This window comes from Ranitomeya variabilis, chromosome 2, assembly GCF_051348905.1.
Source record: "Ranitomeya variabilis isolate aRanVar5 chromosome 2, aRanVar5.hap1, whole genome shotgun sequence".
In the NCBI taxonomy this organism is placed as follows: Eukaryota; Metazoa; Chordata; class Amphibia; order Anura; family Dendrobatidae; genus Ranitomeya; species Ranitomeya variabilis.
This window is the reverse complement of record NC_135233.1, coordinates 94,935,432-94,961,232: the sequence shown is the minus strand read 5'-3', so window position 1 is coordinate 94,961,232 and position 25,801 is coordinate 94,935,432. Positions and strand designations below refer to the sequence as shown.

Below are 25,801 nucleotides of genomic sequence, written 5' to 3'. Positions count from 1 at the left end.
CTAGTGAGCAGAGTCTCGCGCTGCCAATCGCAACATGTTGTGATTGTTTTCTCATGTCGAATCGCTATGAGAAAATCATTGCAGATGTGAGCTGCCCCATAGAAGAACACTGGGCCAAATGCTATGCAATGTTTTATTGCATAGCACTTGGCCGTGTTATACGCTCGTGTGACCCCAGGCTTAAAATGTAAGTCTATGGTGCCTTGTTCTGACGCTCCATAGACTTACATTATAAAAGCAACTTCCGGCTGACACCTAAACAGCAGTGTGATCCAGAGAGTCAGAATTTCAGTCACGTGAGTGAGAACAGGACCGAAGCAGCTCTGGAAACCAGGGAAGACGGCCGTCAGTGAGTATTTGGTTGTATTTACAGTACAAAGCACACGTATTAACACAGGTATGGCTAATAAAATAATGTGAGTGCTTTTTTAAGTAGCTGGGTAGAATAGTTTAACACAGGTAAAAGCATACCTTCCTTTCCCTAAATAGATTTATGAATCAATATATAAATGTTGGTTTAATATACGGGGGATAGGCTGATTGCCAGGTATGGCATTGATCAGTCACATCATTCCCCTCGCAGCACCACCTCCATGTGCTTGATTGACAGAAATCAGGACACCATCTGTGCACCTGCAATCTCATTTACATACACATTAAACCCTACTCAGGAATATAATTACATTTGTGACCTAAAGTCTAACTATCATTAGAACTTTTGTACCGGTAACATCTTGTATAAATCAATAGGACATGTGAATATATGAAAGTTTGTAATATAATACATCCTTTAGCATTTTGTATAATCATTTTCCATTCCTAAACATGGAAAAAAATAATGTTCAATAAGTATAGATAAATTAATAAATATTCAATAGGGTAAATAGCTGTTATAATATATATATTTAAATATTTATAACATTATAACATATTTTTTTATCCTACTAATTAACTTGCTTCAATAGTTCTTAGTAGACTTGAAGCTAGGATCTTTTGATCTCTTGTGCTGAAGCCCTGCGACGTGTAGCAGAAATGATCATCTGCTGTGAACGCCGGCCACCAGGCGGCGCTCATAGCAAATTGACAGTGACAACCACAGGGGCCTCCTGCACGGGGGTCTCCTACCAACCCATCGGGAACCCCACAATCATGTGACAGGGGTGCAGATGGGTGGGGTTTGTGATGCGCTTCTGGCGCGCTCGTGTTAAATTCTGCTGTCAGAGATTGACAGCTGCATTTATCATGTTAACAGCGGCGGGTGGATTGCAATTCCACCTGCGACTGTTAGGGTCACATGATAGCTGATCAAATCAGCTATCATGTGCCGGAAATTATGCAGGCTCAGCATCGGACCTATATGTACATATACGTCATAGGTCGTGAAGGGGTTAAAGGGAACCTGATTCATGCTTCCCAAACCATAGACGACATGAATCAGAGCCCTCTAGACAACATATGGGAAACTCAGTACGAAGTAACCCCTGAGCCCAAAGAAGAGGACCAAAAAATACCAAAATATATCTTATTTTATTAACAAAAATTAAAAGAAAACAGGAAACAGGTATGGTACATAAAATACAAAAAATACCCAGGGGACCAGAATAACACCCTCAATCATATTACATAAATATATGCCACAGAACACAGCAAAAATGAGAGCCTAATGCTTATTAAGGTTAGCTCATGCTATTATCTATTAAAGCATTGCCAAATTTGCCAAATATATGAGGTGGAAATTAACCATTCAACAGTGCCCTGACAGGGCATACATCATAGACCATACTCATATATAAACCACAAATCATAGAAAATATTACCTCACAGCCGTGAATCGTAGGTATGTTAGGGCAGTAAATTAGATGGTGCCGGGTGATTCAGTGCTCCCCTGTCTCCCCGACGCGTTTTGCCCTTAGCTTCTTCCGGGGGCGTGAATCAGCCCGGCTGCTCAATTGCCTCCAGGTATATTTTCCTCTGAGACATTTCAGCATTCCAAAGACATACTTTAATGATGCGGCCAGGGACCATAAGAATAGAAGAGAATAGTCCGTTTCCACCACAGCCGGCTCCACCCAGCGCCGCTGCAGGTAATTTATAGGTGTCTCCCATGTATGTATATTATAGACAAATTAATACAGACCCTGATGAGACTTGACCTTAGATCCTTACAACCACTCTTGTTCATTTTTTCAGTGTTTGTAGAAGATGTCAATGAGGACGGGCCGATGGTGGAATATCCAGTATACCATATTGTAATATGGGATGGTGAATTTGCAACTGGAAGTATGATTCTTGATATAAATGCGAAAAAAGAAAATCAAAATATGGATGAAGGAATCCACTATTCTATTTCAGGTGCAGGTCTTGTTTTTCCCCAATAGAACTTAGTAACACAATTTCCTATTAATCAGTTCCATATTATGGTTTATTTTTCAATTTTAACAAAAAATATAAAATTCTTTGTTTTAGGTGAAAGCAGGGAGAACCTTTTTTCAATAGCAAATGCAACTGGTCACATCTTTCTAACAAAGGACCTCCCACTGCACAGCTTCCCCGAGTACTATGTGATCACGGTCACTTGCACTGACAGTGGAGAACCACCTCTATCCACGTCCGTTAAGGTACTGCACATTGCCGAGGCTCTGTTCACACATCCCAAACTGATGGGGATTCTGTAAGAGATGGCCGTGAAAGCACAGACAGCACGCAGCTCCGCACTTGTTCTCAAAATGCCGAAAACCTCTACTATATGGGACCCCAACAGGCCTCCCTATAAGTATTTGGATAACCGGCCGTGGTTTCCTTTGAAGTTCTATGGATACGACACAGCTGTGTGTTTTTCACTATGAACAGAAGCCATGAAATCTGAACAGAACCTTAGATCATATATCATATATCTATCGATATTAAGACCAATAACATGGAATAATTATAATAGATCTTTTCATCTATATTTCATTTTTGTATTTCAAGGTATTTGTGGTGATATCATCGAGCAATGTTACTGTCCCGGTTTTCTCAGCAGAATATTATAATCCTGAACCGCTCAGTAACTGGACTGCGCCTCACACATATCTAATACAGATCAAGGCATTTTATCTACACTCATCGCTCAATTACAGCATACAGGAAGAGACGGCTAAAGGTAAGACTGATCATCAGACGAAAAAATACAACCGGACCAAGATGTATGTGGTGTTTTAAAGAGTTCAGGCATTTAAAGAGAACCTGTCACCAGGTTTTTCCCATGTAAAGTAGGGCCAGCACCTGTAATCCCTACGTGACAGCATACTAGAATACCATCTATATGTCCCCAATGTCTCCAGAAAGCAAAAAATAGCTTTTATCATACTCACCGATGGGGCGGTCCAGTCCAATGGGCGTCCCTGGTCTTGATCCGGCGCCTCCTCTCTTCTTACTTCCTATTCATGGGATAAAGACTAACTTACTGACTGACTTGGGAATCCGACCTCTGGAACCCACAATCATCTCGATAAATTGATCTCTGCAGAAGCCTACCTTGAATGGAGCGGAGGTGCGTATGGTCAACCACGGCTCCATTCATTGTTTATGGGACTGCAGGAAATAGCCGAGTGTTACACTATGATTATAAAGTTTGCTAATATATTTTAAAACTTCTGTGTAAGTATACAAAATTGAGATCCGTAGAGGCATACATTTTTTTAAAGGAGATCTGCAAGCAGGATCAGCCTTCGTAAGTCACCTACATGCACATGCAGATCATTAGATTCCAGAGAAATCCACATATTTTTTAATATACAAATGAGCTGTTACGATCTATGGGCCGGACATAGATCTCCCAGAAATTCTGCCTCCAGAGATTGTTTTAAATGAAAGGGGGTGTTACCAGTGTGAGACATGTAGATCAGGAAAGCAGACTGGCAGTCATTACACTGGTAACGTCCCCTTTTATTTAAAATAAGCTCTGGAGGCAGATTCTCAGACCTATGTCCGGCCCATAGATCTTAGCAGATAATTAACACATTAAGAAAAATGTGGATTTTTTTGGAATAAAATATCGGATCGCATATAGCAATTATTATAATTATATTTAATGATTTAATTATATAATTATATTATGTTATTATAATTTAATGAGTATAATATAATAATAATACAATATAATGATATTATTATAAATTTTGCTAATTATATTATTTAATTATATTTAATTCAGCTTCTTATGACCTGCATGCCAATATAGACGCTTACAAAAGTTTATCCTACAGATTCCCTTTAATATTTGTGTGTTACAAAATGCCTTAATATTTACTGCTGTATATGTTGGTCCTTTTTGCACCGCCGTGTTGTGTGAATTTTTTATATTGCCCAATATCAATATATTGACATAGGCTGTCCTATAGATTTACACATTGTCTATAGTAGTTAAATCATTGTAAGCTTTGGCTGAGTCTGCAGTAAATGGTGTAATCTAGAAGTGAACGATGATCTGCATTTTATAAAATAGTCTGTGTGTGTATTACATGTAGAGTATTTTGACATTGATCCATCGTCTGGAATAATAAGAACAAAGAAACTTTTAAATATCGAAGATTTTCCTCGTAATGTGACTGTGAAGGCAGCGGATTCACAAAGACCCTGGATCTACAGTGAAGCCATTGTACATGTGACTGTTATCAGTGCTAATCAATATGCTCCTGTCTTCAACAACTCTCTGGAAAAAGTGACAGTAAAAGAGGTGAGATTACTTGATTAAAGTAAAAAATTAAAGTGATATACAAAAAAATATAACACTCCTCCTGACTCTGGAGATATGTGAGAATGATGATTGGTCAAGGGTGAATGCATGAAAGGAGTTGTCCACTACTGGGTAACCCTTTCTTAAAGGTAAGGTGCCATCAAAAAGGACATTTATTTTTAACAATTAAAAAAATGTAAAATATTAATTGCTTCAACCTCCAAGCCTGTTTTCACCATCATGACAAGGCCAAATTTTACAATTCTGACCAGTGTTACTTTATGAGGTAATAATTCTGGAACGCTTCAACGGATCCCACTGATTCTAAGATTGTTTTTTTTGTGACATATTGTACTTCATGATAGTGGTAACATTTCTTCTATATGACTTGCGTATATTTGTGAAAAAAATGGAAATTTGGCTGAAATTGTGAAATATAGTGCCCAACAGTATAATGGCCTCATACAGTACCACACAGTATCATAGCCCCATATAGTTCCTCACAGTATAGTGGCCCTATATAGTGCACAACATTCTAATGGCCCAATATATTGCCCAACAGTATAATGGCACCATATAGTGCACCACAGTGTAATGTGCCCCACAGTATAATGGCCACATATAATGACCTACAGTACAAAGTGCCCCATATAGAACCACACAGTATAATGGCATAATATAGTGCCTCACAGTATAATTGCCCCATATAGTAACCCACAGTATAATGACTTCATATAGTGCCCCATAGTATAATGGCCCCATATAGCACCCCACAGTAGAATGGCCTCATATAGTGCCTCACAGTCTAATGGCCCCATATAGTACCCCACAGTATGAAGGTCCCATATAGTACCCCACAGTATAATGGCCCCATATAGTGCACCACAGTATAATAGCCTCATATAGTACCCCCAGTTAAATGGCCCCATATAGTGCACCACAGTATAATGGCCCCATATAGTATGCCACAGTATAATAGCCCCATATAGTGCACCACAGTATAATGGCTCCATATAGTACCCCACAGTATAATGGCCCAATATAGTGCACCACAGTATAATGGCCCCATATAGTACGCCACAGTATAATAGCCCCATATAGTGCACCACAGTATAATGGCTCCATATAGCACCCCACAGTATAATGGCCCAATATAGTGCACCACAGTATAATGGCCCGATATATTGCCTTATAGTATAATGGCACCATATAGTGCACCAAAGTATAATGTGCCCCACAGTATAATGGCCCCATTTAATGACATACAGTACAATGTGCCCCACAGTATAATAGCCCCATATAGTGCACCACACTATAATGTGCCCCGTATATTGCTCTACAGTATAATGGCCCCATATAGTACCCCACAGTATAATGGCTGCATATAATGCACCAAAGTATAATGGCCCCACACAGTGCCCCACAGTATAATGGCCCTATATAGTGCATCACAGTATAATGTGCCCCACAGTATAATGGTCCCATATCCTACAGTACAATGAGCTCCACAGTATAATGGCCCCATATATAGTGCACTACACTATAATGTGCCCCAAATATTTCTCCACAGTATATTAGCCCCATATAGTGCATCCTAGTATTGTCCCTCATCCTGATATCTGTCCCCCATCCAGGTTTATGTCCCTCATCCTGGTATCTGTCCCCATCAGGTATATATTCCCACATCCTGTTATATATTCTCCCATCATGGTATATGTTGCCCATCCTGGTATATTGGTATATATTCATAATATTCCATGGCTCTCCCCCTATCATATTCCATGGCTCTCCCCATAATAATCCATGGCCCCCTATCATATTCTATGCCTCTCCCCATTATATTCCATGGCTCTCCCCATTATATTCCGTTCCTTTCCCCATAATATTCCATGGCTCTCTCCATCACATTCCATGCCTCTCCCCATATTATGCAGGAAAACTGCAGGAGAGATGAGCGCAAAATAAGGTCTTATCCAATAGACCTTTGAGATAAAAAAATCAGATGGTGCTCACCTGATACATCCTTGTGCTAAAGCATGTAAATGCAATCCATTTATCAGCTGCAGCAGATCCACGGGTCAGTCAGGTAACCGTATCAGGAATAATACATTTAGGCAATTTGTGGATATAATCCGCACTGCTGAATGAATTAGAAACCAGACGTCTTGAATAGGGATGGGCGAACCCGAACTGTAAAGTTCAGGACCGTACCGAAAACATAGTGTTCGGTCAAAAGGTCCCGAACACGGGTTTCCATTGGAAATCCGTGTTACAGTTTGGATCCAGTTCGAGTCCAAACTTTTTTATGCTTTCTTTTACAGCCCCGACTCCCGCCCCATCCCATATCTGTAAAGTCCAAGTTCGGGGTTCGGACGCAAGTTTGCGTCATCTCCGGCCCCGAACTTGAACTTTACAGAAAAACTCGGGCGAACACGCCGATCCCGAACATCGGGGGGTTCGCCCATTACTAGTCTTGAAGATAAGAGATGGTGGTTTATTCTCAACGTGTTTCATAGTCTATATGACTTCTTCCTCAATAGATCACCATAATGACTTTTGGGTTTTCATTGGCTGTAACCCATAATCATCAACATTAACAGAAATAAACACTTGAAATAGATCACTCTGTTTGTAATGGCTCTATATAATATATGAGTTTCACTTTTTGTATTGAAGAACTGAAATAAATTAACTTTTTGATGATATTCTAATTTTGTGAGAAGCACCTGTATGTGGTTAGTGTGTTTATTTATATTGAATGCAGGGCCGGACTGGGGTGCCAAGGGCCCACCAGTAACACTGACTTTGGGGGCCCACTTACATACAAATATCACACTACCCTCGTTCACAAATTTACCTATATCTCTGGCCCACCAGGGGATTCCCCTGTTACCTTGTGGGCCAGTCCGAGCATGATTGAATGTATGCAATATGTGTGCAAATGTGTGTGTGTCTATACACAGTGACAATCATGGCATGACTATGATCAATGTCTGCTGAAAATCTCGTTGAATGTTTATTTTTTTCTAGCAGATTTTACTGCAAGTAAAAGAAATAGATTTATCAACTGAGCTAATAAAATGCATCATTACTTATGTATTACTTACCTTTGCTTTTTTTCATGTCCTTTTTTGTAGGAGCAGAGTGTTCCTACATTCATTGCTCAGGTGCAGGCGACGGATAATGATCCAGGCAAAAATGGTTTTCTCACATACTCCATCCTGAACAGTCAGAATCACTTATTTTCTATAGATGCTACCAATGGAATGGTCTTTGCTACTACAACCTTTGATTTTGAAAATGGAACTCATGAATTTGAGGTCAGAGCTACAAATAGATGGATTCAGAGCAGAAAATGTATCTTACTGTGTATATGCAACTTTATCAAACGATTCCGCGTCAGTAAGAGATGGTGGGAGGTCGACCCACCCATGTAATTACAATCCAACACCCTTTAAAGTGGATCTGTCACCAGATTTCACAATACAAACTGCATACAACCTTAATTTGATCTCTTAGGCTATGTGCACACGTTGCAGATTGTATGCGTTTTTGCAGCGTTTTTTCGCCGCAAAAACACATACACAAAACAACCCATTGAATTCAATGGAATTCCGCAATGCTGTGCTAATGCAGCATGAAAAATACGTAGCATGCTCATTCTTTGTGCGGAGTCGCGGCGATTCCGAACACATAGAAATGCATTGATCCGCTTACTTCCCGCATGGAGCTATGCCCACCATGCTCAAAGTAAGTGGATCATGTGCAGATGATACCCAGGGTGGAGGAGAGGAGACTCTACTCCCGGCCCTAAAAAAAGAATTAAAATAAAAAAGTTATTTACTCACCTTCTGGCGGCCTCGGATCCAGCCCAGGCCTTAGCGATGCTCCCGGCAGCTCCAGTTCCCAGTAATGCCTTGCGACAATGACCTGTGATGATGTAGCGGTCTCGCGTGATGCTACGTCATCTGGGGTCATTGTCGCCAGGCATCACTGGGAACGAGAGCTGCCGGGAGCATCGCGAGGAGCGGGAAGGCTGCGGGGGCCGCCGGAAGGAGAGAATATCACGATTTTTTATTTTTTTAAATTATTTTTAACATTATATCTTTTTACTATTGATGCTGCATAGGCAGCATCAATAGTAAAAAGTTGGTCACACTTGTCAAACACTATGTTTGACAAGTGTGACCAACCTGTCAATCATTTTTCCAAGGACGCTACAGATCGCTTGGAAAACTGTGGCATTCTGCAAGCTAATTACGCTTGCAAAACGCTAGTGTTTCTGCATGCGTTTTACCCGCAGCAGGGAGTTGCGGAATTGCCACGGAAATTTCCGGGACAATTCCGCAACGTGTGCATATAGCATTAGAACTCATGAGACTGTAGCACTCTGAAAATTCAGGTCATAGTATCCATGATTAAGACATCAAGTCGAAACTTGTCGAAAAACGCTGCCACTCCATGAACTTTTTATGCGTGTTGCTGTGTAATACTTTTTGAGTGGTTTACCATTATCTATATTTTAATATGAAGAAATAAACAAGAATTTTTACTTGAATTTCCTGCTGGATCTATCGTATTTTCTCCTATAGTAGCCGTGTAATCCACTTAGAAGGTTGTTAAAGGGGTTCTCCGAGAAATTGAATAAAACAAATAAAATACAGATATATAAATATTACAAATATTTTCTAAATACCTTTATTTAGCAAAAAAATAGCAAAAAGGTCATCTTTATTTAGTGAACTTTCAGGATTTTAAAGGGAACCTGTCACCTGAAAAAATGCTATTAAGCTACAGATATTGGGTTAATCTGTAGGATAATAGCGTCCTGAATCATGTTATGGAAGTAGAAGTCAAGGACGGTGTTTAAGATATCAAACATATTCCTATTTTATATGAATATTTTCAAATAAAATGTATTACTGTGGATTTTTTTACATGGGTAGATTTTCATTTCGGCCGAGGATGATGGAATTCCACATAAGAAACAAGGCTATGTTACTCTCGTTATCCAAGTACTGGATGTGAATGACTGGGCGCCCGTGTTTCCACCTCATGGCGATATGTATGTCGGAGAAAGTGCACCAATCGGCACAGTAATTGGCCAAATCACAGCAACTGATGAAGACAGTGGAGATAATGCTTTTATAGTCTACAGTCTGTTTGGTAATGTAAATGTGTTATATCATTTTATATGTGTAATATCGTGATAAAGCAGTGATGTACGGCTGCTCCCTGCCACCAACCGCCTGCCAAATAATTTCTATTCTGTTCATGGCTGAATATCTACTGGTACATAAGCCTACCTCTAACATTCTCTAACCTTGCCATTTCTTTGGTTTTACTTGTGAAACTTTTTTTTTTAATAATCTATTTTTTTAGTTGTTTCTATTTTTTTAGGTTATGTTCACTAGTGATGAGCGAGTATACTCGTTGCTCGGGTGGTCTCCGAGTATTTGTGACTGCTCGGAGATTTAGTTTTCCTTGCCGCAGCTGCATGATTTGCAGCTACTAGACAGCTTGATTACATGTGGGGATTCCCTAGCAACCAGGCAACCCCCACATGTACTCAGGCTGGCTAGAAGCTGTAAATCATGCAGCTGCATCAACAAAAACTAAATCTCCGAGCAGTCACAAATACTCGGAGACCACCCGAGCAACGAGTATACTCGCTCATCACTAATGTTCACAAGTTACGTTTTTGCTTCGATTTTTTTCTGCAGGCAAAAAATGCTCTCTTGGCAGTAAAGAAGCTGCTTACAAAGAGCAGGATTTTGCTGCCTTTTTTTGAGACCTATTATATGTGTTATATAACTTATATGTTTAACAAGCTTCGTCTTATGCACCAAAAAGCAACAAAAACGCTTGGTTGTGGTCTCTGCAGCATTTTTGCCCTTTCTCATTGTTTTCTATGGTGAAAAAACCTGCAAAAACAAAATTCAGTCGGTAAAAAAAAAAGAAATTGTGTGTTTCAAATTAAAATCAGCTTTTATTTGCATAAAAAGCAGCAAAAAAGCAGTTCAAAAATGCAACGAGTGAACATAGCCTCATTATGATTGTTGGTCTCTTATTTTCTGTTATAATGTCCTACTGAACCCTAAACCATACATATCCATTACCTGCCTGATGAATATCCCATTCTACCACTGTACATGTAGCGACACAATACTATTACCATGTGACTTAATGGTTGCTGACGTTCTCTCCGTTTCTCTGAGGACAGATGAAGGTGATCAGTTTGATGTAGATGGACTGCTTGGAAACATTTTCGTTAAACGTCAGCTTGACCATGAAATAAAGGAAAGGTCCATACTAACTCTTACAGCCAAAAATAACAAGACGGCTCCTTTCTACCAGGTGAGGGGACAGTGAGATCCTGCATGTACAATATAGGAGGTTACTTTAATAGGTCTTAATAGTCTTATCAAAACTATATTAATAAACCTATACTTGTACTCCAACAGTAATGCCATCCTATATTGCCTGAAGTCATTCTTTACTGCCTAGTGTGGTTTATATTGCCCAATAGGGCACATACCTGATGGATGTATTATATCTGTGGACTACTTGGTGGAGCATGAGCTATGATTACGAATGGTTTATGACTATTGTTGCCATACAAGATTTCTGCAAGGTGTTTTATAAAGTGTATTTATTCAAAAGGCTCTCTTCATCCCTACTCTATTATATATTGTTTTCCAACCTTGGATAGGGAAGTGAGGGATAGACCACGTTGAGTGGGGGCGCCAGATCTTTCTTTAGGGTGCCAACCTCCACAGCCAGGTAGGGATTTATCTAGGTTTATTGCAGGGAATCTGTAGGCAAATTAATGTTGGTCAGTGTATCATATTGGTATCAAACCTTCTTTTTTCACTGGGTAGGTGTATTTTTTAAATATTGTAAAATAAAGCTAGGGAGGGGAATTAATGTTCACATACCGTATTTAATTTAATTCCTGGCTATACCTCTTTTTGGATATAAATTTGCTGAAGTCATTGCTCCAGTCATGTAGCAAACATCCAGGATAGAGACACCTCAAAGTATGTTTCACTAGTTCTTCTGAAGGTACTGACCAGGGTTCAAAAAAGAAAAGAATGTCCAGCTTCACCGAATCCGTAAAAAAGAGTTTTCTTAATTCACAAACTTTTAAGCATAGAGGATACAGACTTCAGCACGAGCCATATGAGTAAGAATCTCAATGCGTTTCTGGAGACTAAGCTCCCTTAATCATGACATAGATCACTGATAATCCTAATGATTTCATGTGGTAATGTAACGTGTTCATAAAAAGTTTGTCATCCATAATTTTTCGAGAAGCTGTCCAAAAAATTTTTAAATCTAGTTTGCAACCCCGGTATTCTAAAGGTTAAAAACAATGGAGTATATATAGTTGGTTACTAATGACCGACACCTCACTCTACTCTCTACTATATACAGTACACCCCTCTGTTGGGCCTATGAGTCACATACATGTGCAGTCTGCAGGACAGGCACTCACAGCGTATGCATTTGTTGGTGTGCATGCACAATGTTAAAGGGAACCTTAGCTTCTCAATGTACGTGACATCACTTACATGACATGTACAAAGGGGGAAGAACCTAAAAAGGCAAAATCATGTGAATGAAATATGGCAAGTGATTGTGGATGTCGCCGCGCAAGACCACCTGAGGAGCTTAATAATTTTATTTCTATAGCGCCAACATATTATGCAGCACTTTACATTTTTAGAGGGGAATTGTACAGACAATAAAAGACATTACAGAATAACAATAATCACATAAACAACAGATAACAAGAGGAGTGAGGGCCCTGCTCACAAGCTTACAATCTATGAGGAAATGGGGAGACACGAAAGGTGGATGGTAAAAATTGCTTTTGTTGTTCTGACCAGCCATAATGTAAGAAATCTGGTGATCGTGTAATGCTGCATGAACCGGTTATCAGACAGACTGTGTAAAAGTACAGACACAGAGGGCTATTAAATGCATAAAGGGTATGAGAACATGATACGAGGGTCCTGGTTATGAAGAAAATTTTGAATGGCCAACTCAGAGATAGTTAGATAAATATGTTGAGGCGGTAGGCCAGTCTGAAGAAATGCATTATTAGGACACGCTTAAAACTGTGGGTATTGAGGATTAATCGAATTATCCTGGGTAGTACATTCCAAAGAATTGGCGCAGCACGTGAGAAGTCTTGGGAGACGGGAGTGGGAGGTTCGGATTATTGAGGATGTTAATCTTAGGCCATTAGCAGAACGGAGAGCACGGGTAGGGTGGTAGACTGAGACCAGGGAGGAGATGTAGGGTGGTGCTGAACTGTGCAACGCTTTGTGGGTGAGAGTGATAAGTTTATATTGAATTCTGGAGTGGATGGGTAACCAGTGCAATGAATGGCACAAGCTAGAGGCATTGGTGTAACGGTTGATGAGGAATATAATCCTGGCTGAAGCATTTAAGACAGATTTAAGACAGACAGAGAGGGGAGAGTTTGGTAAGACAGAGACCGATTAGTAGAGAGTTACAATAGTCCAGACGGGAATGAATAAGAGCAACAGTAAGAGTTTTTGCAGAGTCGAAAGTAAGAAAAGGTCGAATTTTAGAAATGTTTTTGAGGTGCAGATAACAAAAGTGAGCCAGTGATCGGATGTCTAATTTGTTTGTATCTTTCAGGCTAAAACTCTTCTTACAGTTTACATACTGGATGAAAATGATAATGCGCCACAATTTACACTGCAAAAATACTTTGCTGAAATAGATGTGAAGAGTCCAGTGGGATCATCTGTAATAACTGTGGAAGCTACAGACAGGGATGAGGTACAAATTTTATATATTTTTTCTGTGAGTTGGAGTTTGGGATATGAAGTAGAGTTTATTTTGATGCACAGGACAAGCGATGGATACTGCCTTCACCTTGTTGCCTTCTATCCTGACCTTTTTCCAGTAAGGCTACTTTCACACTAGCGTCGGGCTCGGCCCATCGCGGTGCGTCGGGCCGAGGTTCCCGACGCTAGCGTTGTCTCCGCCGCACAACGGGGGCAGCGGATGCATTTTTCCAGCGCATCCGCTGCCCCATTGTGAGGTGCGGGGAGGTGGGGGCGGAGTTCCGGCCACGCATGCGCAGTCGGAAAAAGCGGACCCTCGTGAGCAAAAAATGTTACATGTAGCGTTTTTTGGTCCCGACGGTCCGCCACAACATGGCGCAACCGTCGCACGACGGTTGCGACGTGTGTCAATCCGTCGCAATACGTCGCTTAATGTAAGTCTATGGGGAAAAAACGCATCCTACAAGCACTTTTGCAGGATGCGTTTTTTCGGCAAAACGATGCATTGTGGCGGATTGCAGTTAACGCTAGTGTGAAAGTAGCCTAAGCTAGAATACTTGCTCTATGGAACACTGTGTCCACATTGTCTTTCCCTTTACCTGTGCAGTCGTTAAACTGATGAAGGTTGATTGAGACCGAAACATTTGTAATTATTCATGGACTGCAATTAAAATTAAGTAATTTGATCCAAAATTCCTTTGAGTGCCAAGTTTTTGATATACTTAATTGATTTTGGACCCTTGAGCAGCTATTCACGTGTGCCGTGATTTTTCTTAATTGATCCTTTAGGGACCTGCCCCCTATTTTACGTACTGCATAGAATATTGTTTGGAAAAAAAAATTAACATTCATCAGGCAGGCGCCGGCACTGTAGCAGTTTATTTTGATGTTGATGTGTGTTACAACCAGGGATTAAAGGGGCTGTCAACAATTTATTTTATTTTTTACTAGGGACCTAAAAATTAACAGGCAGGTAGATGTTAAAAGAGGCAATAATCTGCCTGTTCTACCTTCCACCGGCTTAAAGTGGTCACTGATTGCTCCTGCCGCCGATTCAGCTGCTCAACATCAACAGAGCAGCTCTTCTGGGCTTTTCTATCGACATCACGTGACTGCTGACGTCATGCTGATTGACAGCTACCCGCCACTGTATTGCTGGCAGGAGTGGTCTGTGATTGCTTTGTGGGGGCAGAGATCAGAGCCGTACACAACAGGCAGGTAGTTAGCAACCATCTATCTGTTAGTTCCTAGGCTCGTAGTAAAAAAAAATGATATAGTCCTGGATAACACTTCTAAGCTAGTATGTCATGATTGCCCCAAGCTACAGTACAGACCAAAAGTTTGGACACACCTTCTCATTTAAAGATTTTTCTGTATTTTCATGACTATGAAAAATGTACATTCACACCGAAGGCATCAAAACTATGAATTAACACATGTGGAATAATATACTTAACAAAAAAGTGTGCAACAACTGAAATTATGTCTTATATTCTAGGTTCTTCAAAGTAGCCACCTTTTGCTTTGATGACTGCTTTGCACACTCTTGGCATTCTCTGGATGAGCTTCAAGAGGCAGTCACTGGAAATGGTCTTCCAACAATCTTGAAGGAGTTCCCAGAGATGCTTAGCACTTGTTGGACCTTTTGCCTTCACTCTGCGGTCCAGCTCACCCCAAACCATCTCGATTGGGTTCAGGTCTGGTGACTGTGGAGGCCAGATCATCTGGCGTAGCACCCCATCACTCTCCTTCTTGGTCAAATAGCCCTTACACAGCCTGGAGGTGTGTTTGGGGTCATTGTCCTGTTGAAAATAAATGATGGTCCAACTAAACGCAAACCAGATGGAATAGCATGCCGCTGCAAGATGCTGTGGTAGCCATGCTGGTTCAGTATGCCTTCAATTTTGAATAAATCCCCAACAGTGTAGCCAGCAAAGCACCCCCACACCATCACACCTCCTCCTCCATGCTTCACGGTGGGAACCAGGCATGTAGAGTCCATCAGTTCACCTTTTCTGCGTCGCACAAAGACACGGTGGTTGGAACCAAAGATCTCAAATTTGGACTCATCAGACCAAAGCACAGATTTCCACTGGTCTAATGTCCATTCCTTGTGTTCTTTAGCCCAAACAAGTCTCTTCTGCTTGTTGCCTGTCCTTAGCAGTGGTTTCCTAGCAGCTGTTTCACAATGAAGGCCTGCTGCACAAAGTCTCCTAACAGTTGTTGTAGAGATGTGTCTGCTGCTAGAACTCTGTGTGGCATTGACCTGGTCTCTAATCTGAGCTGCTGTTAACCTGCGATTTCTGAGGCTGGTGACTCGGATAAACTTATCCTCAGAAGCAGAGGTGACTCTTGGTCTTCCTTTCTTGGCGCGGTCCTCATGTGAGCCAGTTTATTTGTAGCGCTTGATGGTTTTTGCCACTGCACTTGGGGACACTTTCAAAGTTTTCCCAATTTTTCTGACTGACTGACCTTCATTTCTTAAAGTAATGATGGCCACTCGTTTTTCTTTGCTTAGCTACTTTTTTTCTTGCCATAATACAAATTCTAACAGTCTATTCAGTAGGACTACCAGCTGTGTATCCACCAGACTTCTGCACAACACAACTGATGGTCCCAACCCCATTTATAAGGCAAGAAATCCCACATATTATACCTGACAGGGCACACCAGTGAAGTGAAAACCATTCCCGGTGACTACCTCTTGAAGCTCATCAAGAGAATGCCAAGAGTGTGCAAAGCAGTCATCAAAGCAAAAGGTGGCTACTTTGAAGAACCTAGAATATAAGACATAATTTCAGTTGTTTCACACTTCTTTGTTAAGTATATAATTCCACATGTGTTAATTCATAGTTTTGATGCCTTCAGTGTGAATGTACAATTTTCATAGTCATGAAAATACAGAAAAATCTTTAAATGAGGTGTGTCCAAACTTTTGGTCTGTACTGTAACTTTACTAGGTCAGGTCCAGCTCTGTATCTCCACTGCTGCTCTGGTCTTTGTAGATGGATTGTAGTGGCAATATAACTTCAATAGCGCTGCAACCAATCACGGAGCTCAACGACTCTGACAATGTTGGCTGAATGAGCTGCTGAGGTCAGTGATTGACTGCAGTGCCATCAAGTTGATGTCACCACTACAACTACATAACAGACACCAGGGCAGTGGTAGATACACAGCGCTGAACCCGGGGAAGTTGAGTAAAGCGGAGTTTGTTTTGTACAGATAGCTGAGCACATAAGAAAAAGTTTGTTGAAAACGGGATAACCCCATTAAAACATGTTTGCTTTTCTAATAAGGTTGTTATGACTATTGATATTTATCAAAAATATCTAATTCTTAGACAGTGTAAACTGACTGAAAAGGTTTAAAATATGTCAGATTTATCATAACAGATTGTACTGTTTGATAAATGCAGTGTATTTTAAGTTCGTCTATTCTCAATTTACACCAATTTTTAGACCTTGTGTGTCATAATTCTGGTGTTTTTGTTTTTTTACCAGGGTTTTGCATGTTAGGATATGCACCTCTTCCAATAAGCCATACCCCTTTTCAGTAAGCTCAAACAGCTTTATTGGGCAAGGCGCAGAAAGTCGTTATGGTGCATGTCATGACAGACATTTCTCTGGTTCAAATTATGCTGGGATTAGCACTTGTGGGGATTGTTTGCTAAAGATCTGAGCACCAGGTAGCACTATAAATAGATATCATGGACCTTATAAGACTGGTATATTTATTTTGAAAAGCCTTTTTAAAAGTTTAATCAAAATCTGTGCCCACTTAGCTTGACTGACATTTACTCATTGTCTTTCCCCTGTTGCTGAGATCTCACACTGCTCAGTACAAGCTGCAGCTCTCAGTAAATGTTATGGCTGATCGGTGTATAATTATTTATGTTGTTTATTTCAATTACTGACATACACTCACTGGCCACTTTATTAGGTACACCTGTCCAACTTCTTGTTAACACTTAATTTCTAATCAGCCAATCACATGGCGGCAACTCAGTGCATTTAGGCATGTAGACATGGTCAAGACAATCTCCTGCAGTTCAAACGGAGCATCAGTATGGGGAAGAAAGGTGATTTGAGTGCCTTTGAACGTGGCATGGTTGTTGGTGCCAGAAGGGCTGGTCTGAGTATTTCAGAAACTGCTGATCTACTGGGATTTTCACGCACAACCATCTCTAGGGTTTACAGAGAATGGTCCGAAAAAGAAAAAAAATCCAGTGAGCGGCAGTTCTGTGGGCGGAAATGCCTTGTTGATGCCAGAGGTCAGAGGAGAATGGGCAGACTGGTTCGAGCTGATAGAAAGGCAACAGTGACTCAAATCGCCACCCGTTACAACCAAGGTAGGCCTAAGAGCATCTCTGAACGCACAGTGCGTCGAACTTTGAGGCAGATGGGCTACAGCAGCAGAAGACCACACCGGGTACCACTCCTTTCAGCTAAGAACAGGAAACTGAGGCTACAATTTGTACAAGCTCATCGAAATTGGACAGTAGAAGATTGGAAAAACGTTGCTTGGTCTGATGAGTCTCGATTTCTGCTGCGACATTCGGATGGTAGGGTCAGAATTTGGCGTAAACAACATGAAAGCATGGATCCATCCTGCCTTGTATGGAGCATCTTTGGGATGTGCAGCCGACAAATCTGCGGCAACTGTGTGATGCCATCATGTCAATATGGACCAAAATCTCTGAGGAATGCTTCCAGCACCTTGTTGAATCTATGCCACGAAGAATTGAGGCAGTTCTGAAGGCAAAAGGGGTCCAACCCGTTACTAGCATGGTGTACCTAATAAAGTGGCCGGTGAGTGTATATGTTACTATTTACAGTCCCCGGTTTTCCAGTACAGCTTCCTAGTAAATTTTAGAACATGGTTGTCAGGTTCATCTTCCCACAAGAGTACTTGTGATGAAATGTTACCATATTGTCAAACACATGATACATATAGAATAAATTCAGTAAGGTCTTCAGCCTGAAACATGAAAAATAGCCAAGATCAATATTCATGGTGAAAGTCACTGAGGTTTTCAGTGTGACCTGTTGTTTGAATAGAGTTGATTGGTATAACCTGCTGTTATGTTACTTTAAAGGGGGAGTCTGGGACTAAACATATTGATGACCTACCCTTAGGACAGGTCAGCAATATTACAGTAGATTAGTTGATATCATGTTTGGCAGTTGCCAGATAACAATATACAGGGTGAAAACCCTTGCAAAAAAAGGGGCATGTCTAAAACCATACAATAATCTACTATATAATTGTCTAAGGGGTAATTCCGTCTGTCTGTCTGTCCCGTTTATTCATTCGCTGATTGGTCTCGCCAGCTGCCTGTCATGGCTGCCGCGACCAATCAGCGACGGGCACAGTCCGATTAGTCCCTCCCTACTCCCCTGCAGTTACTGCCCGGCGCCCGCATACTCCCCGCAGTCACCGCCGCTCACACAGGGTTAATGCCAGTGGTAACGGACTGCGTTATGCCGTGGGTAACTCACTCCGTTACCGCCGCTATTAACCCTGTGTGACCAAGTTTTTACTATTGACGCTGCCTATGCAGTGTCAATAGTAAAAGGATCTAATGTTAAAAATAATTTAAAAAAATAAAAAATCATTGTATACTCACCTACGCCGCCTTTCCCACTCCTCGCGACCCAACAGTAACCGCTCAGTGCAAGCGGCAGGCTCCGGTGGCAAGGATCGTATGGGAGAAGGACCTGCCATGACGTCACGGTCATGTGACCGCGACATCATCACAGGCCCTGTGCGCCTGCGCGAGAAGGACCTGCCATGATGTCACGGCCATGTGACCGTGACGTCATCACACCCTGGGACCTGATGCTGCCGCCTGTACCGCGCACAGGCGACAGACCTACAAGTATGGTGAGTATGTTAGATGGTGAGTATGTTAGAACTACAATGGGCCCTCGGATCGGAAGGTGAGTATGTTTATTTTTTATTTTTTAACCTGTGACATACGTGGCTGGCCAATATACTACGTAGCTGGGCAATATACTACGTGGCTGGGCAATATACTACATGGCTCTGTGCTGTATACTACGTCACTAGGCAATATACTACGTCACTGGGCAATATACTACGTGGCTGTGCAATATACTACGTGGCTGTGCAATATACTACGTGGCTGTGCAATATACTACGTCACTGGGCAATATACTACGTGGCTGGGCAATATTCTATGTGGACATGCATATTCTAGAATACCCGATACGTTAGAATCGGGCCACCATCTAGTACTAAAATAAACTCTTAATGATGCAAAAGGGAACAACTTTATTAGGAGGTTGATAAAAACATATTGAAATGCAGTACAAGGAATTCATACAAAGTAGGGAACCAGGAAAAAAGGAAAAGGGGTATGGCAGCTGGAAAATCCCACGGGATGGCACCATGCAAAAGAGCATAAAAAGAGAATTAATTAAGATGATGTAAGAAAAAAGTGCAGTAAAAGACAAATACAAATACAATAGTCAGTAAATAAAAAATGTTTCTTTTATCATCTTAGACATGCTTTCCCGGTTTCCTTTTTTTTGCTAGGGTTTCTATATGTTGTCAACATCAGGGTGTAACAGAGCAGCGCCGAACATTGCCTAGTGGGTGTTGCTGGGTACTGCACCCTATCACCTGTTAACTTGAATAGGAGATATTAAGCTGTGTTCTGTCCCATACATTGCTTATATCCGGCAACCAATAAAAGCTGATTAGTGGGGTGCTGGGTCTCTCCCAGACAACCCCTTTAAGCAATGTGTATAGCTAAGTGGTTAAATCCACTAACTAGTAAAGATACTAACTGTCTTTTCTGCATATTTTGTATTTTCTATTGTCCTGTGTGGTGTGAAAAAAATCATCATGGTTATATAACATTAATGCATATTTCCGACAGGGCAATAATGGGCTTGTTGAGTATTCCCTGGTGTCTGTCCCGTCATCCACCTACTTCACATTTGAAAATATAAGATATGGAAAAATAATTACTGCTACAAACCGTCTGAAGCCTGGATTGGTCAGTCTGTCAGTGGTCGCTAAAGACCGAGGGTCTCCTCCACTCGCAAACACGAGCTCCGTCACTGTCAATTTGGTAAATAAGATGAAAACTCTGCCGGTGTTCAGCCCCAATGAAGTAAGGTACGGATGGTCTTTAATTAGGGAATGTGCAGACCAGGGGCTGACAGACTGCAGAGGGCCCCTGCGCGAGAATTACGTATGGGGCCCCCCTCCATACCACAATGATTTTATGGAAACATATACGAGGACAAATTTACAGTATAGAACACAAGTATCAAATCTAAACAATAACCTGAAGTTCCATATTTGATAGAACATAGCACACATAACTCATGTAACCGGGATATAATATGGGCAGAGTTAGGTTATTATTATTATTATTATTATTATAGCGCCATTTATTCCATGGCGCTTTACATGTGAGGAGGGGTATACATAATAAAAACAGGTACAATAACTGGTACAGGAGGAGAGAGGACCCTGCCCGCGAGGGCTCACAATCTACAAGAGATGGGTGAGAATACAGTAGGTGAGGGTAGAGCTGGTCATGCAGCGGTTTGGTCGATCGGTGGTTACTGCAGGTTGTAGGCTTGTCGAAAGAGGTGGGTCTTCAGGTTCTTTTTGAAGGTTTCGATGGTAGGTGAGAGTCTGATGTGTTCTGGTAGAGGGTTCCAGAGTAGGGGTGATACGCAAGAGAAATCTTGTATGCGATTGTGGGAAGAGGAGATAAGAGGGGAGTAGAGAAGGAGATCTTGTGAGGATCGGAGGTTGGGTGCAGGAAAGTACCGGGAGACGAGGTCCACACCTACCCATGGTACCTTTTGCACATTACTGTAAGTTCTGTGAGGGAGCTATAGGACACAGGAGTATTTTCAACTGGAGAAAAGTCCTAAATTCCTTCCTAAATTTTCTCTATTCTGTTTGTTTCTTTGTATAAATGCATTATGGCTTTTTTATGGTGTCTGATATTATTAACTATAGGAATAAGAGAAATCTCCATGGAATATCCATTTCTTTTTATGTATATATAATATTTTTTTACTATTGTTTTGAGAATTCAGGACAGTATGAACTGATGTAATGATGAACTCTTCCTCTTTAGCACAGTTCTCAGGGAAAACAAACCCAAAGAAGAACCTGTCTTTACATTTTCTGCTAAGAATACTACAGGACAAAATGTCACTTACAGAATTGTTTCTGGTAATGACAAAGGTATGATCATCTATCAATCTTTCATTATTTGTATTATTTGTCTGCTATTCCAAGTCAGTAATTTAGAAACTGGGTTGTTTGGTAATGCAGTGCTCCCTCAAGTTTCATACCGATTCATTCCAAGGTAACGGCTATAAGATAAAGCAATTGTAACATAAGACTTGACCCATATTAATAATTAGTAATTGACTACAAAGTCGACAAGATGTCAACCAAAAATAAGTACCGTATTTGTAAAAAATATTATATATAAAAAAGCTTGCTATTAATAATAATAATAATAATAATAATAATAGTAATGTTGATGATAAAATGTGCTAATAACTAATAAAGATAGATTATAGCCTTAGTCCTTATGTATAAAAGCACTAAATGTCATTTCAAGTTGTCCCATTTAAAAAAAAATTATACAAGAAGAAACTTTCAAAATTCTGCTGCCATAGAGATATGTTAAAAAGTTAGTATTAGTGGAGAATCAACCAATGGAAACTCTGCCAGTTACCAGGACAATGCGGCTTTGTCAGAACTGAACTTCTGCCAGTTATCAAGATAATTTGGCTTGGTCCGAGCATAACCTCTGCCAGTTTTCAAGACAATGTGACTTGGTCAGAGCATGGTGACCTTTAAGCTCCCATTGACTTCTTTTTGTTCAACCTTTACTAGATAATCCAATCAATGGATTTATTTGTAAAAAAAAAAAAAATTCTGCCTAGATATTGCTGTTGCAGAATTGTTATACAGCATCGCCTGGTGTTTACATTTTCTTGCATAATGCCCTTCAAATAAATATGATTTCTTGTAAGAAGACTGTTCTGGTGTGTATAGGGAAAAAGGGAATCCGGCCCCAACATCAAATACTACTATACAAGTTCCTGTGCAGTCAAATGGGTCTGCACCTGTATGTACAAGGGACGGGGTGCTCACCAAGAAAAACACACGATGATAGTCCATGAAAAAGAGAAAAAGAATGTAGGACTCTCTGTTCCAGTTAAAAGACTTTTATTTCATTTGTTAAAAACATGGAGCTGGGGAGGAGTGTGAAGAGCAGGATGAACAGACGATGGACATTTTGAGTTGATTTTGTTTCAACGGGTCGTGAGAATTCAGCACCCATTGAAGCACAATCAGCGCAAAACATCCGTTATCCGTTCATCCTGCTCTCCACACTCCTCCCCAGCTCCATGTTTTTTAACAGATGAAATAAAAGTCTTTAAACAGGAACAGTGAACACCACCTTCTTTTTTTCTTTTTCATTTACTGTTATAGTGTGCTTATTCGTATTGGCTGGCGTATATAATGGTAGGAATCACTCTGCAGACCTTGTATAAGAAAATCCAGGTGGTGGGACTGAGCTACTGGGCATGTGTATCCATTGGCAATGGACATTCGGAGAAGAAGACACTAAAGCAGTGATGGGCAACCTTTTGAGCTCGGTGTGTCAAAATTCGCCAAAAAACCGAGCATAACTTGGGTGGTGTGTCACCTTGATAAAAAAAACATAATTTTGCGACATGTATAGTTTAAATAACAAATATGTATAATTAGAATTAACTTACCTGCTTAGTGACTTCTTTGTTCATCTGTCAGTTGGTTTCTTTTGTTGGTCTTGCTATTATTTAACTTGTGTGGGGTGCCGTGAACTAAGATAAGTGAGGGGGAGGGGGAATTCTTCCAGTGATGGCGAACCTGTGGCACTCCAGCTGTTGCAAAACTACAATTCCCATCATGTCTTTACAGCCAAAGCCTTTGCTTTGAATGGCCAGCCATGATGGGAATTGTAGTTTTGCAACAGCTGGACTGCCACAGGTTCGCCATCACTGATGCCTCCCTCTCACTTATCTCAGTAATGGCCAATGACACCCCACAGTTCACTGGATGATGGTTGCTGTAGTAGTCACAGGGCCTCCAGACAGCAATCACAGGGCCTGAGTCCAGACAGCAATCACAGGGCCTGAGTCCAGACAGCAATCACAGGGCCTGAGTCCAGACAGCAATCACAGGGCCTGAGTCCAGACAGCAATCACAGGGCCTGAGTCCAGACAGCAATCACAGGGCCTGAGTCCAGACAGCAATCACAGGGCCTGAGTCCAGACAGCAATCACAGGGCCTGAGTCCAGACAGCAATCACAGGGCCTGAGTCCAGACAGCTATCACAGGGCCTGAGTCCAGACAGCTATCACAGGGCCTGAGTCCAGACAGCTATCACAGGGCCTGAGTCCAGACAGCTATCACAGGGCCTGAGTCCAGACAGCTATCACAGGGCCTGAGTCCAGACAGCTATCACAGGGCCTGAGTCCAGACAGCTATCACAGGGCCTGAGTCCAGACAGCTATCACAGGGCCTGAGTCCAGACAGCTATCACAGGGCCTGAGTCCAGACAGCTATCACAGGGCCTCCAGACAGCTATCACAGGGCCTCCAGACAGCTATCTCCTCAGGCCTCAGAAGTGCAGCCTGGGACTTCTGGTCGGCGCAGCAGGGAGCAGCTCAATGTCGCCCAAACAACACAGATCCGACGCAGAGGCCTGGGACTTCCGGGAGCTGCGCCTGGCCTACCGGAAGTCCCAGGCCTAGACGCTCTGCACCGGAGCTCTGTTGTTTGGACCCACAGACCTCCTGCATGGCATCCGATCCGATAAAAAATCGGATCGGATGCCATTGTTTAGCATTCCGATACCGCAAGTATCGGGTATCGGCCGATATTTGCTGTATCGGAATTCCGATACCGAGATCCGATACTTTTGTGGTATCGGGTATCGGTATCGAAACAACATTAATGTGTGTAAAATAAAGAATTAAAATAAAAAATATTGCTATACTCACCTCTCCGACGCAGCCTGGACGTCCGCGAGGGAACCGGCAGCGTTGTTTGCTTAAAAATCGCGGTTTTCCTTCCTTACTTGAAGTCCCGGCTTGTGATTGGTTGCGTGCCGCCCATGTGACCGAGACGCGACCAATCACAGCAAGCCGTGACGTAATTTTAGGTCCTTCAGGATTTTAAAATTACGTTCCGGCGTTGTGATTGGTTGCGTGCGGTCACATGGGCGACGCAACCAATCACAACGCCGGAACGTAATTTTAAAATCCTGAAGGACCTAAAATTACGTCACGGCTTGCTGTGATTGGTCGCGTCTCGGTCACATGGGCAGCACGCAACCAATCACAAGCCGGGACTTCAAGTAAGGAAGGAAAACCGCGATTTTTAAGCAAACAACGCTGCCGGTTCCCTCGCGGACGTCCAGGCTGCGTCGGAGAGGTGAGTATAGCAATATTTTTTATTTTAATTCTTTATTTTACATATTAATATGATTCCCAGGGCCTGAAGGAGAGTTTCCTCTCCTTCAGACCCTGGGAAAGAAGCAATTTCTATGGGGCCGCGGCCGGCGGCCGGCGTGTCACTGAAAATGACTACGCGTGTCAGCACTGACACGCGTGTCATAGGTTCGCCATCACTGCACTAAAGCCTTCCCTAACTAGTAAACTAGCATATAACAGTAAAATCTAATATAAAAACAGTTTTTAAAAGTACTGTATGGATGTCTATGTAGTACTATATGGATGTCTATGTATAGCAGCATGGACTGGATAGACATGATTTGGAAAAGAGTGTTGTGTCTTAGGCTACGTTCACATTTGCGGCCAGCGCCGCAGCGTCGGGCGCCGCAGCGGCGCCGCATGCGTCATGCGCCCCTATATTTAACATGGGGGCGCATGGACATGCGGCGCACTTGCGTTTTGCGCCGCATGCGTCGCTGCGGCGCCCGCGTCGGGGCGCAGAGGACGCAGCAAGTTGCATTTTTGCTGCGTCCAAATTCAATGAAAAAAACGACGCATGCGGCGCAAAACGCAGCGTTGTGCATGCGTTTTGCTGCGTTTTTGTTTGCGTTGTGCGCTGCGGCGCCGACGCTGCGGCGCACAACGCAAATGTGAACGTAGCCTAAAAGAGCTTTATCATATTGAACATCAACCTGTGTAAATGTATCACCGTTGAGTCGGTGAATGATCACAAACTTGGTTCC

General features: G+C 41.8%; 1 protein-coding gene across 8 annotated transcripts in view; it reads left to right on the top strand.

Annotated features, from left to right (window-relative positions):
• Positions 1-25,801, top strand: part of LOC143804537 (protocadherin Fat 4-like) — a 285,900-nt gene that overhangs the window by 66,653 nt on the left and 193,446 nt on the right. For all 8 annotated transcript variants that reach the window (XM_077282725.1, XM_077282731.1, XM_077282727.1 and 5 more), the window contains 10 exons: positions 2,191-2,352; positions 2,467-2,618; positions 2,971-3,142; positions 4,509-4,717; positions 7,855-8,037; positions 9,664-9,883; positions 10,941-11,074; positions 13,391-13,534; positions 20,450-20,691; positions 21,674-21,783. In XM_077282725.1, coding sequence (XP_077138840.1) covers positions 2,191-2,352; positions 2,467-2,618; positions 2,971-3,142; positions 4,509-4,717; positions 7,855-8,037; positions 9,664-9,883; positions 10,941-11,074; positions 13,391-13,534; positions 20,450-20,691; positions 21,674-21,783 — 1,728 coding nt within the window. The remainder of the gene's footprint in view (positions 1-2,190; positions 2,353-2,466; positions 2,619-2,970; positions 3,143-4,508; positions 4,718-7,854; positions 8,038-9,663; positions 9,884-10,940; positions 11,075-13,390; positions 13,535-20,449; positions 20,692-21,673; positions 21,784-25,801) is intronic.